At 34.4% G+C, this 22,937-nt stretch overlaps 6 protein-coding genes and 1 long non-coding RNA gene across 7 annotated transcripts; 2 read left to right on the top strand and 5 right to left on the bottom strand.

Annotated features, from left to right (window-relative positions):
* Positions 1 to 27: 27 nt before the first annotated feature.
* Positions 28 to 2,602, bottom strand: LOC116342222 (protein SDA1 homolog). Its single transcript, XM_031769750.1, has 3 exons — positions 2,259 to 2,602; positions 935 to 2,174; positions 28 to 868 (listed from the first exon to the last, which is right to left on the bottom strand). The coding sequence occupies exons 1-3, from the start codon at positions 2,448 to 2,450 to the stop codon at positions 51 to 53; spliced, it is 2,250 nt and encodes a 749-aa protein (XP_031625610.1). The 5' UTR covers positions 2,451 to 2,602; the 3' UTR covers positions 28 to 50.
* An 81-nt stretch (positions 2,603 to 2,683) lies between these two features.
* Positions 2,684 to 3,678, bottom strand: LOC116342223. Its single transcript, XM_031769751.1, has 2 exons — positions 3,411 to 3,678; positions 2,684 to 3,323 (listed from the first exon to the last, which is right to left on the bottom strand). The coding sequence occupies exons 1-2, from the start codon at positions 3,565 to 3,567 to the stop codon at positions 2,743 to 2,745; spliced, it is 738 nt and encodes a 245-aa protein (XP_031625611.1). The 5' UTR covers positions 3,568 to 3,678; the 3' UTR covers positions 2,684 to 2,742.
* Positions 3,679 to 3,742: 64 nt separating this feature from the next.
* On the top strand, positions 3,743 to 10,383 carry LOC116342221 (GPI inositol-deacylase). Its single transcript, XM_031769749.1, has 11 exons — positions 3,743 to 4,165; positions 5,187 to 5,409; positions 5,533 to 5,681; positions 5,754 to 6,332; positions 6,478 to 6,648; positions 6,726 to 6,814; positions 7,012 to 7,168; positions 7,234 to 7,493; positions 7,559 to 8,808; positions 8,878 to 9,187; positions 9,265 to 10,383. The coding sequence occupies exons 1-11, from the start codon at positions 4,022 to 4,024 to the stop codon at positions 9,557 to 9,559; spliced, it is 3,627 nt and encodes a 1,208-aa protein (XP_031625609.1). The 5' UTR covers positions 3,743 to 4,021; the 3' UTR covers positions 9,560 to 10,383.
* Positions 10,384 to 11,532: 1,149 nt separating this feature from the next.
* LOC116341948 lies at positions 11,533 to 14,034 on the top strand. The gene is made up of 4 exons (XM_031769381.1): positions 11,533 to 11,742; positions 11,918 to 12,843; positions 12,915 to 13,594; positions 13,688 to 14,034. Exons 1-4 carry the CDS (start codon positions 11,631 to 11,633, stop codon positions 13,947 to 13,949), a joined length of 1,980 nt encoding a protein of 659 aa, XP_031625241.1. The 5' UTR covers positions 11,533 to 11,630; the 3' UTR covers positions 13,950 to 14,034.
* A 130-nt stretch (positions 14,035 to 14,164) lies between these two features.
* LOC116341990 (protein cbp-1-like) lies at positions 14,165 to 16,495 on the bottom strand. The gene is made up of 5 exons (XM_031769446.1): positions 16,207 to 16,495; positions 15,729 to 16,113; positions 15,509 to 15,656; positions 15,307 to 15,444; positions 14,165 to 15,172 (listed from the first exon to the last, which is right to left on the bottom strand). The coding sequence occupies exons 2-5, from the start codon at positions 16,091 to 16,093 to the stop codon at positions 14,531 to 14,533; spliced, it is 1,293 nt and encodes a 430-aa protein (XP_031625306.1). The 5' UTR covers positions 16,094 to 16,113; positions 16,207 to 16,495; the 3' UTR covers positions 14,165 to 14,530.
* Positions 16,496 to 17,293: 798 nt separating this feature from the next.
* Positions 17,294 to 18,282, bottom strand: LOC116342177. The gene is made up of 4 exons (XR_004201230.1): positions 18,123 to 18,282; positions 17,683 to 17,997; positions 17,450 to 17,612; positions 17,294 to 17,377 (listed from the first exon to the last, which is right to left on the bottom strand). It is a non-coding gene; the product is annotated as an uncharacterized LOC116342177 (long non-coding RNA).
* Positions 18,283 to 21,787: 3,505 nt separating this feature from the next.
* Positions 21,788 to 22,759, bottom strand: LOC116341996 (ER membrane protein complex subunit 8/9 homolog). The gene has a single exon (XM_031769454.1). It carries the CDS (start codon positions 22,559 to 22,561, stop codon positions 21,959 to 21,961), a length of 603 nt encoding a protein of 200 aa, XP_031625314.1. The 5' UTR covers positions 22,562 to 22,759; the 3' UTR covers positions 21,788 to 21,958.
* Between the last annotated feature and the right edge of the window lie 178 nt (positions 22,760 to 22,937).

The following is a 22,937-nucleotide window of genomic DNA, read 5'->3' as shown; positions in this document are numbered from 1 at the left end:
AATCCTTATAGAAACAACAAAGAGAAATGACTGAAAAGAAAAGTGTGTTTTTATTTCATTTTCTTTTGCTTGAGTAGATGTTTTCGCATGGATTGTTGTTTTTCCTTGAACGATTTTTTGACCTTTGATCGTGCCTTTACGCGCATCATACCAAAGTTTTTCTTCTTTTTCTTTTCATTGTTTGTCTTTGAACAATGAATATTCTTTCGTTTGTCTCTGTAACCATATTTCTCACGATCCTCACGACCTCGCATCACCGTTTCCAGACGCGATGCCTTGTCCGTTCGTCGTTTCTTATAAATCATTTCAATGTCATCCAATTTGACATATTCCGTTTGTTCTGATTCAAGCGGCCGTTTGCGTGCATTTGACACGTGCTTTTTGATAATTTGTGCATCGATACGTTTGAAGTCTTCGTCCGTGAAAATGCGAGTCAATGCTATTTCTTGGGCGGCTTGTTTTTCGTCTAGTACTTTTACCGATTTTTCTGTGGATCCATTTTCAACAGCCGTTCCATTTGAAGTGGCCTTTGATTTCTTCTGGACCTTCGGCGATTTTTTTGTTGGCTTTTCACTGGCATGATTTGCTTCAGTTTCAGACTCGGCATCACTCTCTTCGTCTTCAACTTCATCTTCTACGTCGCTTTCTTCCTCGCCGCTTTCGTCTGCTTCATCGTCGACTTCTTCGTCTTCTACATCACTGCCCGCTTCTTCATTATCACCGGACTCATCATCGCTGTTGCTGTCGCTGTCGGTGTTTATGTTTATCTCATCACCACTTTCGTTGACATCGACCCAACTATCCGAATCTGAGTCGTCATCATCTTTAACCGATACCGATTTGGCCGACTTCAACAGTGCTTCAGCACCTAAAAACAAACAATAACAACACCATAGTAAATCGATTTAAACAAAAATAAAAATGTTTTACGTACCAGGTATATTATCAAAAGCGGCTACGGCTCCATACTGTTTCGGTTTCATTTCGGCCTGTGCTTCTGATGTACGTCCACGATCTTTTTTGTGAAGCAATGCTGGAATTTGTTCACGATAAAGTGTAATCAGTGATCGAGCGGCCATCATTACACTCTTTTCTTTGTATGCTTTGTACAACACCAAATCTCGTAATAAATCTTCGCCCATTGCCAACGGGCAACGACTACAAATCGCTCGTACGGCATTCAAACCAATGGCCATGACATCGGTGGAATTTCGTTCGGTGATGAAATTATTGGCAATTGTTTTTAAAATCGGTTCAATCACGTCGCCGGGCACCAGTTCATGTGATGCTTGTGCGGCAAACTGTAAAACACGTGTGACTTGACGTTGATGTGGTTGCAAAAAACGTGTTACATATGGATAAAATGAGAATAAAAAGAGCTCATGAATACCAATCAATCGTGATATCACATCCAAATGCATCAATTTCACTTCGAAGCGTTCGTTTTGACTTTGCAATTGTTTAAACAAATTCTCGGCCATCCCTTGTGGATTGTGAATCAAATGTACGGCAGAAAAATTAAACGATGCCACTGCTGTTTTCTTCTTCTTTACTTTTGTCACTTGCTTCTTGATATTAGCCAATTGCTTTTGACGCTTTTTTGTCTTTTTATTGACACGATTCGCCAGTATGGCACCTTTCAAATCCGGCTCATTGTCACTGTCCGAATCGTCGGAATTCTTTTCATCCGGATCACTGCCCAAAAAGAATTTCAACGAAGCAACCATGACTTTTGTTATCTTTGAAAAGCATCCAACATTTGCGATAACATTCACCGTTTTTGTATCGTTCCAAATGTTCTTTTTGTACAATTCAATCATGATGTCAATGGACATTTTGGCCGCTTTTGGATTTGAATCTTTCAACATTGTGTACATGAAATTCTGTAGTGTGGAATTCAGTTTCATGTCTTTGTGTTTGGCGTTCATGTTTTTGATGTCAGTGATAATGTGATTTTCTAAAAATGAACGCAACGATTTATCGGGACATCGCAACAATTGAAAGAATAACTCAAGCAAATCCAAGGCTGGGATCAAATTTTTGTTACGTAGCAAAATCAATGCACGACAAAAACTGTTTCGCATGTTTTGGTCGAGAGTTGTCGATTGGGTTTTCAGCAAATCGACCAGTTGCTGGGGAAATGTGATCAATTCTTCGACGTAGCATTGTGCCACCTAAAACAAGAAGTTTGGTTATGTTTACATTGTGCAATTGTCTTTGATTTAAATCGGATATTTTTATGTGTTTTGTAAGCATACCTGAGCGATAAACATCACCAATTCATCTAAACTTTTATTCTCCTGTCCTGGATTCAGGCGAAATACCTCCAATAAACTCAAATAGTGATTGTATTGTTGCATAAACTCTTCTCTGTACGAAGTTGGATCTCGTTTTATCAAATTTTGCAACTGTGGCAAATTATCCGGTAGTTGATTGTTGTGCCGGACCATTTTGAAACCTTTTTGTGGATTTTTATTCACCAAAAATTCGAAGAAAACACGTGCAATTTACACGTGAATTGATTTTGTTTTCGTTTATTTTTGTGGAATGGTAGAAAAACACATGGGTTCAATGTGACAGCTGTCACATAAAAGAACGTAATTTTTACCGTAATTTTGTTGGGTTGGCATCACTGTCCATTTACCTTATAGTTTGACATTTCACGCAAACAAAACAATGCTAATCTATTAACATGCAGAATATTTATTTGTATACAAAAAAAAAATGAATGAAATGTGTGTTTTAAAATAAAATGTTCATAATCTCTTTTTTGGCCCGTTTCTTATCTTCTGGTGTCATTTTTTTCAGCGTCGCAACTACGAGTTCACCGAATATGATATCTTCGCACCTTTCTGTTGTATCTAAATTCGAACCAAACTTTTTGCTCACCGTCAACATGTCTTTGTTATCAGTGTTTATCGGTTTCTTATTCGCGGTGTTCAACAGCGTCTTATTTTCGGAGGTATTCATTGGTATCTTATAACTTTTAATGGGCTCGTCTGGGATTATGCCGGTATTTAAAATGCGTGATGGTGTAGGTGATTGAATGAACAATAATTTCGGCACTGATATTGAATCAGCCGTTACGGTTTCATTGATATCACAGCTATCTAACATTTCTTGGGTAACACAAAACGACTCAATTCTTGGTCGCTTCAAATCATCGAAATTCATAGTCTGTGCATCATTCAAATTGATCGCAAAAAATTCAAGATACTTGGCCAATTTGTGCAACGGAATATTGTCATTATGAAAATGATTGTAAAGGATTATTTTCTTATGTTCGTTTCGAATTGTCTTCCAACGCCTTTTCAACCATGATTCTGAAAATAAACACAATTAAACTCTTTTCAAATTGAACAGAGCACAATTTATTCGTATTTGAACTGAATAAAAGAAGTAAATCTTACTTTGAATGCCCATAATCTTCTGTATCTCGTCCCATAATTCTTCATCCAAAGCGGAATATGCATCTTTATAGTACAGTGATGGCCGTTCCTTTACATGATTTATTAATAAAATATTCAGTGTATCGTCAATTTCTAAATCGTTTTGAAAATCCTCCATCGTATCATTAGAATATTTCTCACACTTTATCCGCTTCGGTGTTTCCACACAAACAACATACTGAGCACTCTTCGTCAGCTGAGTTTTGACAGTTGTACACAAACATGAAGAAAAGGCGCGTACATTGTGTGACGACATATTATTTTCGACGTAGTTGTGTGAATATACAAAACAATAGAACAAAACATCAACACTTTGACAGTTTGGCATTGAACCAAAAAATGAACATAATCGTTTCGAATGTGAAGATGAGCCCACAGTCTTAATAGTTTCAGTCGTGCGGTTGGTTGGAAACTCATATTTTCCGCGTTCTTTAATTTTCGTTTTTGAGTGAAAACTTTTATCAACTCGGAAATGTAATATTTCGCTGTGTGTGGGTGACTTTATCAAATTAAGCAACTGCCACTGTTAGTGATACTGAAATAAGAAGTTAAAAAATTGATATACAATAAATATGTCGATAACAGCGAAACAAGTGTGCCTAATTACGGCATTAATTGCTCTTATCATTTACTTTTACGGAATTCTTGTGACGATTACATCAGTTGAGAAAAATGAATGCAAAATGACGTATATGTTCGAATATCCGCAATTTGTGGTAAGTGACTGAAAATTTGATTTTTCGTTGACTTCTCTGATTTATCCGGATTTATCAACAATGTTTGGAAATTAGATTTTTTGTGCCAAGCATCGAATATTTTTCTATTTGATTACGCTCATTTGGATTATTTTTTGTTTGTTTGATCAAATGGACTTTGAGATTATGTTCTGAACAGAAAAATATGTATCGATATTATTAACTCAATTCGTCGTCAATTTTATGTCATTTCAAAACATGGCAATATTCCAAAATGATGTTCAATTTTTCTCTAATTTCAAAGAAATGTCTAATAGCAGAAAATATTGTCGCATCAATAGTGATGCGATTTCGTTTTTAAATATTACTTCAAATTCAGTTCGGAATCATTGATTTGTCTCTCTGTTTGTTCAATGGCAAGGCATACTTGCGTGCTATATTCAACCAATGTCCATTAACTTAAATTTGACCGATTTGGACGATTCTTCATCGTTGACCAAGATAACAAACACTTGCTCCAAAAAAAGGACATGGATCGATATTTTAAAATTGATGGGGACATTTCGTTTGAAACATAAAATGAGTTTCTCTGTGCTTGAGACTCAAAAAGCATGTCTGTTGCCGTCCAATTAAAATTTCATATTTTTTTGGGTCTCGAACCATTTCAATAGCACATTTTTCTATCGAAGAAAATGTTCGTTTTCCATTTGTCGAGAAACAATGACAAAAGTACACAGAGTGATGAGGACGAACTATTAATTCTTTCATCATTAATTCATTGGTGAGAATAGGCACACATGTTGATTATAGGTTTTGATGTGAGTGTACGCTTTGTGTGATGGATAAATGTTGGTCATTAAATATTCAAATAGTAAAATTACAAACTACGATTTGATGTATTATGAGGATTTTAACCAAAACAAATAACAATTTATGGAGATTAATCGCGCACCAATAAACATATACCGTACATCATTCATACGACACAATTCGAATAATCAAATAACTGTAAAATATATATCATTTCTCTCCCATTTAACAGAAAATTCATTTTCGTGAAAACGAAAAATTTCCGAAATACAATTTATTCGCCTATTCGGAGGGACGATTGACGGAAGCTGCGAGAAATATGCAATTCAATGGAGCGCCCGTGATTTTCGTGCCCGGCAATGCGGGCTCGTACAAACAGGCCCGTTCATTTGCATCGGTAGCGTTACGTAAAGGCATCGAACAAAATTGGCTCAAACATCTGGACTATTTTACAGGTAATTTCCCATTGATTCACAGAGTTTATTGGTTTAGAAGCCTTGAACTATTTTCGAAAGTGAAAATATTGTTGAACCATTCGAAAATTACATTATCGAATGATTTAACCCTATTGTCTGTAGTTGACTACGACGAGGAATATTCAGCATTGTTTGGAGGTGTTTTGGACGATCAGAGCATATATTTGGAATTGTGTATAAAAGCTGTTTTGAATTTGTACAAGGATTTACCTAATCCACCGACGAGTGTATCGATTGTGGCCCATTCAATGGTAATTTAACAAACGCAAATATTGATTTTTCGCATTGAAATTCAATGTTATTTCATTTATAATTCGTTTAAGGGTGGAAAAGTCGCACAAAGCGTGTTAATGAATCGTGAAACGGCGAAACTCGTGAATACAGTGATTGCAATTGCTTCGCCAATCGATAAGCCCGTGGTTAATATTGACTTCTATATGGAGGCATTTTATCGTAAATCAAACAAAATTTGGCTTGACCATCGAGCACCAAATCCAAATGCAATCAACAATTTAACCAGCACCTGTTGCAATGCCAGCAATTTCATTGAATTCGATTCAAGTACAATTGAATCGAGCGAAATCAGTGCGAATCAATCAAAGCGATATTTTCTCAATGATATATTATTCATAACGGTTGGCGGTGGAAGTCGAGATATTTTAGTACCATCAGGATTGACCACTTCACAATTCAGCGACATCCATGTGATGTCAAGTTGCATGCCTGGGGTGTGGTTGACCACCGATCATTTGGCGAGCGTTTGGTGTCTTCAACAAGTGTTGGTCATTAATCGATTTTTATACAGTATCATTTTACCGGTTTCACATCGACATCGCACGCACGACAATGTTTTCGTTAGCGACAAATCCATTCGACTCTCTAATGCAAAGCATTATCTCACGGTGAGTTATTATTTATATTGTTTTTCATTTACAAATTGATTTTGATCCATTTTTATTTCAATATCTTAATTATGGCTTTGATTTATCGAAAATTAAAATGTCATTATACGAAAATCAATCATGTCTCAATTTTCTTTTCACACAGCAAGAAACAATTCGGCCGAAAAACAAGCACGATGTAAATCTAATCAAAAATATCGATCAAATTGGCGAATGGGTCGAGGATAATCGAAGGGTTTTCTTTCAACAATTTCAAAGTGGATTGAATCAAACATATATTCAAATGATTCCATTAAATCGCTTTGAACACTATCAGGTTGAGCCGTTTACTCCAAATTATTTATTGATAACCACTTCATTATTAACGAATATATTTCTTTTGTTTTTCAATAGATTCTAAATGTGGAAGCAATCAATGTCGACATTGATGATTGGGTCTTTGGTTGTAGTGCCGTTGAAATTCATGAACATCAACGATATTGGTGAGATTTTTTTTGCTTTGCAAACATTGGTTGTGTATAAATTGGAACCAATTGGGACCCTTCAAAAATCTGTCCATCCGAAACTTTCAGACTTTTGTGTAAATTCTTTTCAAGATGATAAATGAAAAAATCGATCTGGAGCACACGAATCCAAGAATTTATCATTTTTGTTCTTTTTTCTTTTATTTTAATTTTAGTTCGATTGGACACTCGCTAACCCATTATGTCAAGAAACTTCCATCAAAGCGTCACAGTCGCCGAGTTTTAAAACTTGATTTACATAAAATTCAGGACGATCATCCGGAGTGGACGCATATAATTTTGACTTTGTTGCCAACCAAAGAGCCGCTTCAAGTAATAAATTATGAATTCACCGAACAACAATTCTTTTTTTAACGAAATGTTTGCTTTCTCTATAGATTAACGTTGACATTCATGCGGTTGCTGAACGACAGCTTACATATGAAATGCCATCTTGGTATTCATATCAAACGCATCAAATCACCGATCGAACAATGTTGGGTGCGGTTGGTTATCGAATCAACTTCCCTGGATTAGATGAATCGTATCAGTCCGTTCAGTTGCACATTCAAGCGCATTGTCAAAAGCCAAAATATCATATTGTGGCTAAAGTATGTGTACCGTGGACAAGAGGTTTTGAGCGCTATCATTACTTCACGTGAGTGTGGAACAAAATGTTTCACATAAACTCGACAAAAAAATGACATTTTATTATCATTACAGAGAAGAATTGCAGACACCATTCTATGTCCATACGCCAATAACAAGACCTGCTGGATACAATACAACACTATTTCCGCTTTCAGTTGATTTACACTTGGATCCAAATTGTTACTATACAATTTCGGCAACGAATTCGTTCGGTCAGACAGCGTCGAGAATTTTCTTAGAGTTTTCTCACTGGTTACCTGCGCATATTGTGGCAATATTGCTGTTGGCTTTTAAATATCAAATCAAAATCACACCCGATAAGGAAATTTTCAAATGTTCATCGTTGAATTCGGCTATGTTGGCTGGTCAAACATTTTTCATTATCACAGCATCTCGTTTAGCCGTTCACGTAATTAAATGGAGTAAAACACTACCCGATCCCGATCAATTCAAACATTCAGTCGTTATATCGGTTATAATTCATGGCGCTGCATTGGCTACATTGAACCTCATAACGTATGGCTTATGGGTTTCGATTGCACTTTGTGGAAATGTGGCCCATCAATTTCTCTTCAAATTAACACAATGGCCAATTTCATCGGGCTTGGTGTTGCCGGCGATACAAAAGTTTCCAATCACCGTTGGTTTTGTACTTGTATCAATGGCATGTGGTTCATGCGGTGGTTTGGCTTTAATTTGTGCCGTCCTTATGTATTTTATTATTCTATCGAAAATGTACGAAGATTATTTAGAGGAATTTGTTTTCAAAACGGCCGCTCTCATAACGGAAAAATTATTTGGCAAAAAACTCACCACCGAACCAAACACTCAAAATAATGTTAATATTACAACGCCAGCATTGACTGGACAGGAAACTGCTCAAGAGAAACAATTGAATGACAAAAGCAATAAAAATGACAAAAACACAGCCACCAAGGAAGAAAGTACAAGTGAAAACGATGCAAAGAAGAGTCATGAGAATGAAAGTGAATCGAAAAAGGTTCAAAACGACGAAACAAAAGATAAGAAAAAATTGAAAAAACAAAAAGGTAAAAAGGTCGAATTTGTGAAGACAAGTGATGATGACAAAACAAAAACACAATCAAGTGATGAACCATCAACATCGACAGAACCACTGTTGCCAAAGTCAAAGTCCGACTTAGACATTAAAGAGGGAGCCGTAGTTGCGTCTAGTTCACAAGAAAGTTTCGAAGTTTTATACAATCAATTAGATCCAAGCGATGTAGCACTGTTCAGCCGGCAAAATGAACCGGAAGAATTAACGGAGGAAGAACGAAAAGAAATGGAAAAATCTGAAGAAGGTAAGCCTTAGCATTTCTTTTCCATTTTGAATAGAAAAAACCTAAATTTGAATGTCAATTGATGTTTAGAACTGGAAAAATTGATCTCACAAATGGTCGAGCGGCAAAAAGTCGAAGAAGACAAACGAAATAAAGAAATGAAAATCGCCCGTGCCGAATATGATGATGTACCAGATGGCCTGAGTGCGATTAATTTTCACATGACGCTGTTTTTACTTTTATGTGTGTTGGCATTACTGAATATACCAAGTGTACTTGTTTGGGCTCGTAATTATAAATACGGTGAAAAAATTCTACAACATGATCCATCATATTTTCCTGCAATTGCATCGATTGCATCGCTGTCGGTCATTTGGCAATTACCAACACCGAGAAATGTGTAAGTGGATCGTAAAAGTCACAAATTGCACGATTTTACATCTATTTTTTATTAAATTACAATTTTTTTCGCAACAGCCATGGCTACGAACCGATGTCTAGCTTATGCTACGTAATGGCAATCATTGCAGTGCTCTATTGTCAGGATTCATTGTATCGTTTAAACGCCATCATTTCATCGATGTTTATCATAATTGCACTTCAACAATTATTCATGCCAAAATTGCTGGTGAAAAACGAACCAAAAGACGAAAATGTTATCGATGTGGACTTATTGGAACGGGTTCGTCGCTTGCGTGAAGACATGTCCACATCGGAACTAAAAGCACCACCACTCAATAAAGAACCAAGCAGCCTGCCTGCCGGCCAGTAAGCTTAAATCGTTTATGCGGAGCTGTTCGGAAACTTCAAATAGTCAAACTATATCAAGACAAGTATTAATCAGTGATTTAGTTAAATCTTTCATGGCAGCGTCAAACATTAGCTACTTTTTTTTAAATACACATTTTTTTTTATTGATGTCGTAAAAATTTAATTTATTTACCATAGATGGTAATACAATGAATTCGATATCTTATAGTCATGACAAATTTTTGGATAATATATATATTACTAACTAAGATATTTATGTATTTGCACCAAAATTTGAAAGAATGGATGAATGGAATTTTGTGAAAATGTTGAACAAACCATTATTTTATTCAGACTTGTTTCTTCTTCTTTAAATTAATCGTAATTAGTTACATGACCATTTGATTTAAGTATTCTTATTTGTTGCCATTTGAATTTTGAAGGAATTTCTATTAAAGATAGTATGAGTGCCTTAAGAAATTCAAAAATTGATATTACAAATTAAGTGAAATCGATCAAAATTCATTTAATCAGGAATAATTTTTCTTTGTTTTTGTAATTGCGTCGTATGCTAGGAAATGATGAGATAATACTAGAGATAAATATCATGTGTACACTGTACAGATGTGAAATGTCTTTAAAGATATTTTTGTGGTATTGAAAATATCGTGAAAAATTCCTGATCCAAATTTTATCTTAAAGTTATTGATGCCAACTTCAGATTCTTCTTGTTTTGGCCACATTTTGTTTAATACTTAGAACAAAAGTTGGTTTTAATTTAAATTTTTGGAGAAATACACAGATTAATTAGTTGCAAAATGATTGTCAATATATACTTAAGAAAATCCTTAAACAAATACATAATAAATTTAGTAAAATTACACTAAAAATTGCATGTAAATGTGTACAATGTTGTAATAAATGTTACAAATTAAAAAAAAAATCAGTATGGTTTATCCTTATGGTGTGTTGTTTTGGTCCTACGAATTTTTCGTATTTTGCATTCGCAGTTCGATGGGTATGTGTAATCAAATGCTTCAGGTTGTCCGTTTTCGTCGAGTCCAAGCAATCTGGCTTGTGTATACTCTTGAGCACAATAATGATCGGCATATGTACATGAGCAGTTTTTTTTCGGTTCGTTTTGGCATAATTCAATGTATAACGGTTGCTCATATCTCGGTGTATTCACTACAAAATGCCATTTTCTTCGGTTGATCTCCACCATTTGTGGACGAACGACACGTCTGGCACTGTTGCACATCTCATCCTGTATATTGAAGTTCATTCGCCTGCCGAGCGAAAGAAAGTAATTTTTGAGTGTGTCATTTTGTTCCAGCATTCGATGAACATAATTGGTGAGATGTGCTTGATTGGTGACATTTTCGCAGAAATGCATGCTCGTATTTATACATGGAACATTTCGGGCATCGATATGAAAATCAAGTTGTGTCTCTTTCATACTATCTTCATAATCGAATTCGTTCGAATTTTCGCCACTCTGATCTGGAAATTCGGCTGGCACCCAACTTGCACCAAATATACAATTAACGGACAATAGTAATACCGTCAGTCGAACGAACATTATGGTTTTCGTGGAACATACAACGGTTCGCTTGTTTGTTTGTACTATTTTTTGAAGTCTCTCACTATTTTGGGATCGATGCACTTGTTTGCCGGCTTTTGTGATAACACACATATGGCAATATAAAAAGAATTTTAAATTATTGTTTTTTTTTTTTCACGAAAACATTTGCAATTTATTTTTTCGATTTGCCCTTTACGATCTAACAAACAATATATATTTTTTTCGACACAAAGCTTATTTCTTTCGATCTTAAATGAAATTAACCGATTTCGAGCGACACTTTTACTTTTTTGTTATTTCGTCCATTTGGCATGAACTTTGTAACAATACTAAAGTCATCAACATAATTGACAAACAACTGTCAAAATATGTCAATGTCTGATGTCAATTGATTTTTAGGTTATGTTTATTTTGCTATGGTCACATTATTCGTATTTCAATAAGATTTTATTTGGAATTTTGAGTTTTTTAATTTTTTTTCTTCATTTTTGCGTGCCAGTTTAAGAAAATGTTTACGCTGTGGAGAAAATTGGATTTGACCAAAACTATTCCACCGTTGGCCAATTGTTCACCAAATAGTTTGAGAAATTTTAACCAGATTAAAGTGGTTACCAATAATGGTATGTATGTGTATGATGAAATGTTATACATTCTTTATGAAATTGTTCCATTGTGACTAGTTTTTATTTCTTCTTTTGCCACATAATAAATAAATTCGGCGAAACTGTTGTTCCTTTACTTTTAATGCGTCATTTTTGCTTATTAAGCTATATTTGTATGTGAATTTTATTTCAGATTCAGTCGCGGTGACAAAAGAGCCGGCAGATGCTCTTGAAACAACATTCAAGTCGGCAACACATCCAATGCAAGTATTGTCTACGCTACCATCGAGCCCATCCGAATTTCGTACAATGTCAGGCGAAACCGTTTTTCGTGCACTACAAACAATTGCCGTGCTGCAGCGAACGAACAAAGACACAGTAAAATGTGATTTCATTACGTCACATCCAAGATTTGAGCAACTATGCCGACGCCTAAAACGTTGTAGTACAATGTTTACACCCGACGAATTAGTTAAATCCTTTCGATATCTGTGCTCATTGGACGTGCCAACCAACAGTGAAATTTCATTGATTCTCTTGAATTTGATACGGCATGAAATCAATCACATATCGGTCGATATGATTATTTATTTGGATTATATATTAAGTCAAACGGAATGCCGTTCCGAATTACAAAGAGCAATACAAACAGCACTGCCCATCGTGTTGGACCTACAAATACCCCAACAAATCGACAAACACAGTACTGTAAAGGAATTGGTCAGCATTTTAAATTATTTAGCCAGCCACAAGCAAATGAACCAAAACTATCATAAAATGACCGATATTTGTAAATTACTTGTTGATAAAAGTGAAGAGATCACACCAGACGATGCCATCAATATAATTTATCATTTGTGTGCAATTGACCAGTTTCATTTGACGAATTGCATTAAATTGATGGCAACCAGCATACGACGCATTATGGATCAGATCACAGACATTGACATAAATAATCTACAAAAATTGCTGAATCGCATGGTGGCTGCAACAGCCAATCACTTTTCACCGTTTCAATTTCATATGCATAGTCTATTAAAAATGCTCACCGAACGCATTTCACAAGAAGACCTGGGCTTGCCGGCAGCTTTGGCTCTACAGAGAACCATTAAAAATATTGTAAGCTATTTGTTCATCGACTTTTTTTGGATGAACCTAATAAATTCAATTTTCTCCAACTTTTTTCCTAGAGTTTCCAAAGTGTCCCATTATTGAAATATATTGGTGATAAATTGACATCAAATGTGGCTAGTTGTCGAACAATGAATTCATTTGATGTATTTACAATCGTTCAGGCCTTTTCCAACAATTGTTACATCCCCAAAGAACCTGATAGCAATGGCAATGTTTGGTCCGATCAAATATTGCCGGAGATTTTGGCAAATAAACATTTAGCTCAGATTGAGGCCAACAATGCTACTTGGATGCAATTCACACTGCAACTGATGATACTTGGCCATTTCAACAAAGAATTGATTTCACGTGTTCTAAGTGAATCGTATTTGCAAGCGTACCTAAATCGAAAGGATCTCTCCACGTTGGACTTGAACAAAATTCTAATTTTGTATCAAACAGTATCGATGCAAAAAGACATCGAGCTAACTGGTGTTGATACGAAAACAATATCCAGCATTTGCAAAACATACGTCGACAAAATACCACCGTGTAAAATACAATCGGATCTAATCGATCATTTTGGAGATGAAATTGTCTTGACAAATGTTCGAACAAAGCATATGCATATAATCAATACATTATTGAAAGTAAACAGAGAAACCGGACAAGTGGGACACTTTGCCAACGAAATTAGGCGTGATATAGACGGGTTTATAGCATTGGAAGACGTGCCATGCAATGACAACGAAATGATGTAAGTTTTACCATATTTTCACCGATAAAAATAAAGATTCATTCAAAATTCATTCAATATACAATGATTTGCTTCAATTTTATCTTGCAACAGATTTTGCATCGATTCACTGAAACGTCATCATCTATTTTCAAATATGACGGCGAGAAAATTTTTAATTGGCATTCAAAACATCAATGAAGAATCGAAGTTGGGCGCGTTTCGATTACGATCAAAACAACTCGAAGAGTTGGGCATTGAAGTATGCGAAATCAACTATCGTCGATATGAAGCACTGAGAATGTCACATAAAGCCGCTTATATTGTAGAAAACATTAAAAACCATGCGATAAAACGAAACCACAACATGGAGTAAAGATTGAATTAATTTAAGTGAAAAAAGATTTGATTGAGATAAACATATGGAAATAAAAATTATGAATATATATTTGTTGACTGAATTTGAACTATAGTTTTATTGTTATGCATACATGTTAGAAGTTTTATGACCCGTTTTATGTTTTTCTAAGCTAAAAACGGAATAAAATAAAATAAAAACGAATTTTATGTTGAAAATCATAAAAAATGTGCTTTAATATCGTCATATTGGCCTTAACATTGGTAATACATTGATCGTACATTTATGTTAAAAAGTATTTATAAAAATTCTATAAAATGAGTTCAATTAAGACACCCTTCCCCACCCCTTTGCCATTTTAGACTGGATAAAAATGAAAATTTCAAGATTTTAAGTGAAAAATTGGTCTTTGTTGTACCTAAACAATTCACTTATTTGTGAAACCACCCCTCCCCCTGAAATCTCTAAGTTTGTACATATATATAAATCTATTGCTTTATATATACTTATGGTCGTCTGTTGACCAAAGATCTTACAAAAAACTTGAGATTTTTAATACAATAAACAAGAACTACCTAACCATAAGATCTATACATCTTTCAGACCTGTAATTGTATTTGGTCATTCGTTCTGTATATTTTAGCGGCCATTCCATGAAAATAATTGGATGCAGTTTTTGCATTATGGTAAATAAGTTTCTCTGCTGTTTCTGCGCAAAGCGAAAACAATCCATTATGTGAATCAATCGTACTTGCTGACGGAAAATATGTGTTTTTTAATCGTTCAATTAATATTTTTCGCATTTCGGGTTTGATTGAATCGCGCCAAGACCCATTTACTATTTGTCTTGGATTCCGTGTAGGTGACAGAAAAGAAACAGACGATGTAGACGACGTAGTCGATGCAGACGATGTACCTGGTTCAGTGGTTTGAATGTTGTTCGGATTGATGTTGACTGGAGAATGTATCACTGTTCGTCGTTTGCTTGGTTTTGCGGTGCTGTCATCAATGGACACAGCCGTTTCATCAATCACTTCATTCGAGGGTCCCGACATCTTTACAAATTGTGTTTCCAATTTCCTTTTGACATCTTTGTTTGGCATCAATAGGTCATTGATTGATCGATAATTTGTTTTTGGAACACTCCCTCCAATCGCTAGATTTGGATGATTTTGCTGAGACTCTCTCTTTTTTTCGGTCTGAATTAATCGATTTTGTGATTGGATGTTGGTATTTTTCATCTGGATAAGAGTGAAAAAATTAATTTATCCATCAAACTATATAATGTGTAAATAGATAAAAATATTATAACGCCATAAAGTAGCGATTTATCAAATTAATGTGATTTTAAAATCTAGATTTGTGCATCAATTACCTGTAGTGACTGTTGCATTTGTATTCCTGCACTGCACGTCGGCGTTTGAACATATGATCTATTTTCTTGTAAAGTTGAACTGTTTGCGTTGCTATTGCTAGACAAACCGGCATATTGATTGTAAACATTGACATTGCTCTAAGAAACATTCCAATTTTTATTTAGATCAATATAAAAAAAATCGACTTTTTGTATAAATTACCTTTTGCATTTGTGCCATTTGATATCCAGCGTTGCTGGTCGTGGGATTCATTGAACTTCCCATTGTATAACACTGTCTTCCTGATGATTGACAGCCAGCAGCGTTTGCCATATATTGCACATTTAATTTTGCCGACATAGACATAAAACTATTCATACGAAAGAAAAAAGTGATCAATCACCATCAAACGACTAAAACAAAGACAAAACTGTCGACATACCTTTGAGCAAGCTCCTTCTGTAAATATCTTGGTCTGATAACCTGACACCAAGGAATTCGGCATCCTATCTCCTCACAACGTTTTGCATGTTTATCGTAAATGTTGAGGAGTTGACGGCAAATTCGACATAATCTTATATTCACTTCACAAGTTTCGATGTGATATCTTTTGGTTTTCATAACGGAACACCCATATCGGGCACAAGTATTATCTCTACAAAAATATGAATGAAGAACGGATGCGCTCAATTCAATAAAGTTTAATCTATTCTGTCCAGTTACGCTGTCAAGATATGCGTCATATGCGGTTCTTGGTTTCGGTATCGAGTAGCCTCCGTTTCCATTCTGATTGAATGGCTGAAACATTTTATTTGCGGATAACAACACTGTAAGAAATGTTTTATTTAAAAATCAGTCGAGAAAATCGTTGCAATTGCATATATTGATTGATTAAAAAAAAAAATGAATGCTTTACATACCAATTGATATTAAATACAAAATACAACAACGTTATGACTACCACTTTGTATAGTTCAATCGTCAAGCCAGCTCGATTGATTCTTATTATTTTATTTATAACTATACTTGGTAAATAGTGATTGTTTTTAGAAGGAAATTGTGCTCGGACTTGATTCCTGTTTATTGGTATTGTAAATGACTTGAATTAAACTGGAAATTTGTATGATATGTAATGTTGCAGGAATGCACAATTTTTCGATCAAAATAAACGTGTTCTACAATGGACATTCGTGCAACATGAAATACTGTTTTTTTCTCGCTTCGAGTTGTGCTCGTTCTCTGTGTTAACGTTAACAGTTTCAAAATGGCAATCAACAGATGGCGCTGTTGTACGTCTGCGTATGTACTTGAACTGGCAACACTAAACTGGAATAATATTTAAATTTTTATAGCAATCTCACTGCTATAAAGAAACATTTTCGCAAAAGTATTTTTCTGAATGAAAACATAAAAATAAAATAAAATTATCACAAAACAAATACATTTTGAAAAATGTTCTTAATTTTTTTTAGTTAATGATTAACTTTACCAAAAGTCGATTGTATCTTTCCTTGTATTTTTTTTAACTCGAATTAAAGTACTTACTTTTAGCAATTTTATTCTATTCAATAGTTCTTCTCGTTGCAATTTATTTTGCTAAAAAAGGAATATTTCAATGATTATAGAAGGAATTGTTGGAAATGCCGAAAAGAATACATTCCAATGCATAGGAATCCATAATTTTTAAAATAAATACTGAAAAAATGAAAGAAGTCAAATGAATTTAATTTGAATTTATACTTTTATTGGAACAAAGCTTTGTAAGAAACTTTTTGAAAACATTTCTATAAACTTTTTTTGAAAAATAAAATGTTAATCCCTTTTAAAGTTTTTCATACATACCCGTATAAACGAAAAAAAGAACAGAATTTGGCGATACAATTTGATAAATAGTTTTTCACAGCTTTTTTATTTGATTTCTTTTTTTATTTTAGAGAATTATTACAATTTTAAAAAATGGATTTGAATCGGAGACACAGAATGAAGAAGACGGTAAGCTTTTACTTTCTAGTTTTTTATCGAGATAAAGCTCCGTCAAATTGATATGCTGAATTGATTTGTCAAGTCGTTTAGCTCATCGATTTCCCGTTGCTAAAAAAAAGAAATTCGTTATTCTCCTGCTTATTATGCCGAATATTCAATAATAATTTCTCCACAATTTACCTGTTTGATAAATATCATTTCCAGATTTCGTGGCCTCAAGTCTCCTATATTTTGATTTCCATCAAAAGCAGTACGTGGTATATTGAACGTTAATGCCGTTCGGAGCTTCATGAGTCCAACACGGTGGCGTAATAATTCGGCTCTTTTCAGTGCCTTTTTGATGCTACGAAAAAAAAGATTAAGAAGAATCAGTGGATGTATTCAATATTCATACATAAGAAAAAAAATCATACCGTCGATCAAGCGATTGTTGTTTTCGTTTTTGCTTATTATGTGAACAATATAATGCCAAACACTTGGTGGCGGCACATTTTTTTTGCATGAAGATAGCATAGCCTCAGAAATTTGGTGCACGACAAACATTCATCCTTGTTTTTTCTTATGCAAATCTTGGCATGTTTCACATGACGCTTCACTTTCTCACAACCGGCTTGAGGACATTGTAGATCTACACAGTAGCTTGCATGAATCAAAATCTGGTTGAACCGCTTAAATGATTTTTTGAATAGTTTTTTTGATGGCTCGTCTCGTACATTTTGTTCATGCTCCTACAAAATGAAGAACGGAAAACAACAGTTTCACTCATTATAAATAATAATATTATGATAATTAAAATTATTATTATTATTGCTTTCACAAAATTATTAAAATTCAATGAAAATCGTAAACTTACCATTGACACCTCTGATTGGTCCATTATTTCATAGTTTGGTTCACTTGTCATTTTCAAGGTACTCAAATAGGTATTCACGATAATTTTATGAATTTTTGAAACTGAATTCGAAGTAAAATTTAGTTTAAGTTAAACAATTTTGGATAAAATATTTTTTGGTTGTATCGACAAGTCAACGTGCATATCACAAATGAATTCGAATACCATATTGTTTGTAACGAACGAAGATTTAATGCACCTAATTAGGCTTAATGACCTGGACTTTCATCTTATCTGTGCGCGTCTACATTTAGCACAGGCAACACTTAATACATGTACTTATCCATAATGGTCAAAATGGAATGAGCCAAGTTTTCATCGTTCAGATGTCGAGAATGAGTATACTATTAATATTTTTCATGCCAGCAGATCTTGAGATTCGAATACCATGCATATACAGCATATCATTCAAAGGGAAAATACATTGAAATGTCAAATGTATAAGTTTTACCATTCAAAGCTACATTGTTAGCCACAAATATGCAATTTTGGCTTCGAAGAGGTTGAACCATATACTTGCATTTACCAAAAGAACCTGCACGTTCATCATCATAATGATCGTTAAAGCAGCTCCTCCAGTTTGTAGCCCAACATGTGGGACTGAAATGTCCTTTTTTCGATTTTCCTTCTAAACGTTAAACTTCGATTAAATGTGAAAAAATGAGCACAACAGTTTTTAAAGTGCATTAAGAGCCAACGAATTTATTTGTGCATAAAAGCCACCAACAACACGTGCTTCTGTAGATTTTAGCTTAAATTGAATATTGAATTAAAATTATACCATTTCAAATATATTGAAACTTCTTCCAGTCCAAGAAATTGCTTAAAATCTATATTTTTTAATTACCAAGAAAAAACTCTCTTTCTGGATAAATGATCATATCAAGTAACATCCAAATCCGAGATGGATTGGGTTCTCTTGCTTTTCGATAAATCACTTGTTCGGATATAAATACAAAAATCGCCGACACAAGGGGCATACCACACACTAAAAAATATCCATAAAAGTGATTCAAATTTACGTCATTGCTTTGCATTTTAGAGTTTTTGTAAGACAATCGAGTTTGCTCATCCGAATGCCATCGCTCAATCAGCCCAGCAGCACTTGCCATCTGAATAAATTGATTCAATTCACTCAAGAGTGGAAAACTCTTAGTGATCAAAAACTTTGTGGCAAAACCATAAATCGTCTGTGAGCTATCAAAACAGTAAACATTTGAATCCAAACTTGGGTGACTATGTAGTGAAATTGCTACTGCCAATTTTGGATTTTTATCAAGCTGACCCAAGCATCCATCCAAGTCATTGCAAACGCTAAAATTGTCTAGCACCTTCGATGTATATGTCTAGAAATCATACAATGGTTTAATAATATAAGAATTTGTATTCGTTTTATTTACCTCATTTTGCCTGAGAAGCTGCTCCATTGCAAACTGGTCACCAGTCAATTCAAATGCTTCATCAATGATATTTTGTGTGGTTTGGATTTGGTTTTCAAAGAGTGGATGTGTTAAAATATAAAACAAATATGAAATACAAGTAGTTGATGATATAATACATCCAAAACAACCAATAGCGTACATTATACGCAATGAAAACAATTTTGCATTCAAGTTAATATGAACAGAAAGCATAGTAGCATATATGTCGGTACAAATTTTATACCAACTTTCTTTCAGGACAGGGTCGAATTGTTCCATGAAATAGACTGCAACCGCGAATATAATAAATGTCATATATAGACCCACGAAGACCATGGGATCACGACATACATAGAACACACTTTTCCAATTTTGAACTGGTTGTTTCTTCTGTACACACCACGTCAATTTATCATAAAAATAAGCACGCGAAGCAATAAAGTGTTCTTTTGTCAGTGTGCTTTCATCCAATCCACCTATAAATATATCAGCTTGCCTACTTGAAAATATTAGTCAAACATTGAGAATCTGTTCCTATTCAATTAAAATCTTACGTCAAATGAACTTGTGCCGCAAATCCGTTGAAATTCTTCTCATTCGCAAAGATGTAGTTCAAAGGGGTTTTCACAACCAGATAATCAATTTGAAGGTTGAATTTCCGAGCAAAATTCTCGATAATTTTTATATCCATCCCTATTGGATTTCCATTTTGATCGAACTCAACAAATGATTTTTGCACGGAGAATACAACTTTGATTTTCTTTTGTAATTCAGTTTCTGGAGGTATTGTGTCAGAAGATGAAACTGATTGAACCAAAATACTTAACAAAAGAAGTGAGAACAATGCCATTTTTCTGTATGCGTCTGTTCAGGGCAGCAACTAGTTAGAAACTACTTGATATGGCATCTATTTCGTTGTAAAAATATTTTAAAGCCCCCAATCGATTTTTCAGGATCATATCTAACATGCAAGTCATATTTAACGCAATTTTGTTTTATTGATTTTGAAATGTTCGCTTTCTACCATACTGAATTTTCTCGTTTGTTCCAAACATTCGGGATATCAATCGGCAATAAAATTTACTACAACACCATTGAAATTTAATAAATTTATTTATACATATTCAAAAGCAAGAATAAAAATATTTATTTCTTTATTTTTTTGAATGGAATTTACAAGCAACGCAATTTTTTTTATAAATAAAATCCGATTGAAATAAAAAAAACACTAATAATCAACATATGGACAAACACACTGGAAAGCTTAATTTGATAAAAAAAATAATAATAAAAATTATTAGACTGGGAGGTTAGCTAAATCTTTCCCCCACTTATTCAATTCCGGAATATGACTGTGATCGTCAACGGATGAGCAAATTTTCAATTTCCTTCTAATAAGCATATTTGAACATAGTATCAATTTGCCCCCCTGACTCCCCAACTATCGAAAATGATAAAAATACATTATATAATAAACAGTATTTATCATCAGAATGGCCATGGCGGAAAGACCGATAACGATTTTGTGTGAGAAAATATATGAGCGTATGTAATACTACCACTTTCAATTGTATATGTGCGTTTACCAACTCCTGTTTCGGAACATGCAAAATGGATAAAACCAGAAGCATTACGGATACAAAAAGAATCAAAATAACAAAGCGACAATTTATGAAAATGTCGCAAAAAAATCTGGAAATATTCGAAAAAGGAAAAACATGCGCTTTGATACCGAGCAATACAAATTAATTGAATTGTGTCGCTGCGGTGCGTGAGATATAACGAGCTGGCGGAGAGAATTTCCTTGATGATGTGAACACCAGTCGGTGTGGGGTTGAAGATTCGTGACCTGCCTTATAAGGAAGCGGACAAGGAAACGATGGAATCTGGACTATTTTTAAGAGATTTGGTTGTACCACAGCAATTATTGGATTGTCGATCTGGGCCTGGCGAAGGATTAGAGACAGATTCTTTACATCAGACGAACGTGAAATTCACCTTGATTGAGCAAGTTAAAAAAAATAATTGTACACGAAATATATGATTTTTCGTAATTTTTTTTTAAATATCTTTGAAACCTTGTTTTCAATCCAATAGCTTCGCATCACTATGGCTTGTCCGGTGAGAAAATCCCAATAAAATCCAAAGCTCCACTGAAATAAAGAATAAAATATTTCGATCCAAACAAAATACAAACGAAAGAACTTTATAGTTTCAAATACAAACTAAATTTTATTGTGGAATTATTATTCGTTTCGCCCCATTACATATTTATTTTGTTCAATTGTGTTAAAACCTCGAATTTAAAATCAATAATTAAATTAATTATTCGTATGTGCTCATTGAAAAGAAATACTTGAATGAATTATTCAATGCTTAATACATGGCGAGAAGTTGTTGTAAATCACGATTCAAATGAGCATTGGAAAAATCATTTTTAATGTTATCCAAATGATTGTCGAAATCGTACAGATCCTTCATTGCACCGCGTTGAATCAGTAGTTCGACTGCATCCAATGTTTCATTGATTTGGTTTAGTGTAAATGATGTTGACACCCAGTGATTTTCTTTGTTTTGGTAAACATTCAATGATGGTCCATTGTCTTTGCCCCCCAGAATTGTGTTATTGAGAATGATGAATGCAGCGTTCGGATTGTTTTCGGCCACTTTGTCGGCAATTTTGACGCCTGGTGCCTTTTCAATGGTATTGTCTTGAAATAATTCACATGCAGCATAATAGCCAGCGATTTGCAAGTCATTTGCAGCGGCCAATGCTTCGGTTTGGACGAGTGCAATTTCAGCCATCGGACTTAAATGCAAATTCTGATGAAATAATGGCATCACATCAACAATTTCAATGTTATTCGATGTGTCTTTTGAGCTGGCCAACAACAAACCATTTATCGCACAATGTGGATACTTTGCTGCATGCAAAACCATCTTGGAATAGGCTCGTGATGATATTTTATAATTGGTCATCTTGTTACACGGGGCTTCTATCAACGATTCCAAATACGATTATAAAATAGAATACAAAATGTTCAACTCAAAAGCAAAAAATGCTTGACGAAAATGTTGCGAACGAAAGTAATGCAAGTAGATTTCAAGTTAATTGGAACAATTTTATCGTGCTCACTTTTTTTTATTGGATTTTTTTTTCGTTTGACAGTTCTTGACGTGTCAATTTTGACATTTCATGTGCGTTTCAAGCAACTGCTTGAATTGGTCGATTTGAATTTTTTCTAGCACTTTACGACGGTTAACAAATCGTGTAGAGTGTGTCGACTGTTTGAATGTGTAATGCGGTTTGGGCGCGCAAAAATTGTAAACGCATGACGACTGCGTTGCGTTCGCA

The sequence above is a fragment of the Contarinia nasturtii genome, unplaced genomic scaffold (assembly GCF_009176525.2).
Source record: "Contarinia nasturtii isolate CC-2019 unplaced genomic scaffold, AAFC_CNas_1.1 Cnas_scaffold_810, whole genome shotgun sequence".
Classification (NCBI taxonomy): Eukaryota; Metazoa; Arthropoda; class Insecta; order Diptera; family Cecidomyiidae; genus Contarinia; species Contarinia nasturtii.
The sequence above is the reverse complement of the archived record's forward strand: the minus strand, read 5'-3'. Positions and strand labels throughout refer to the sequence as shown.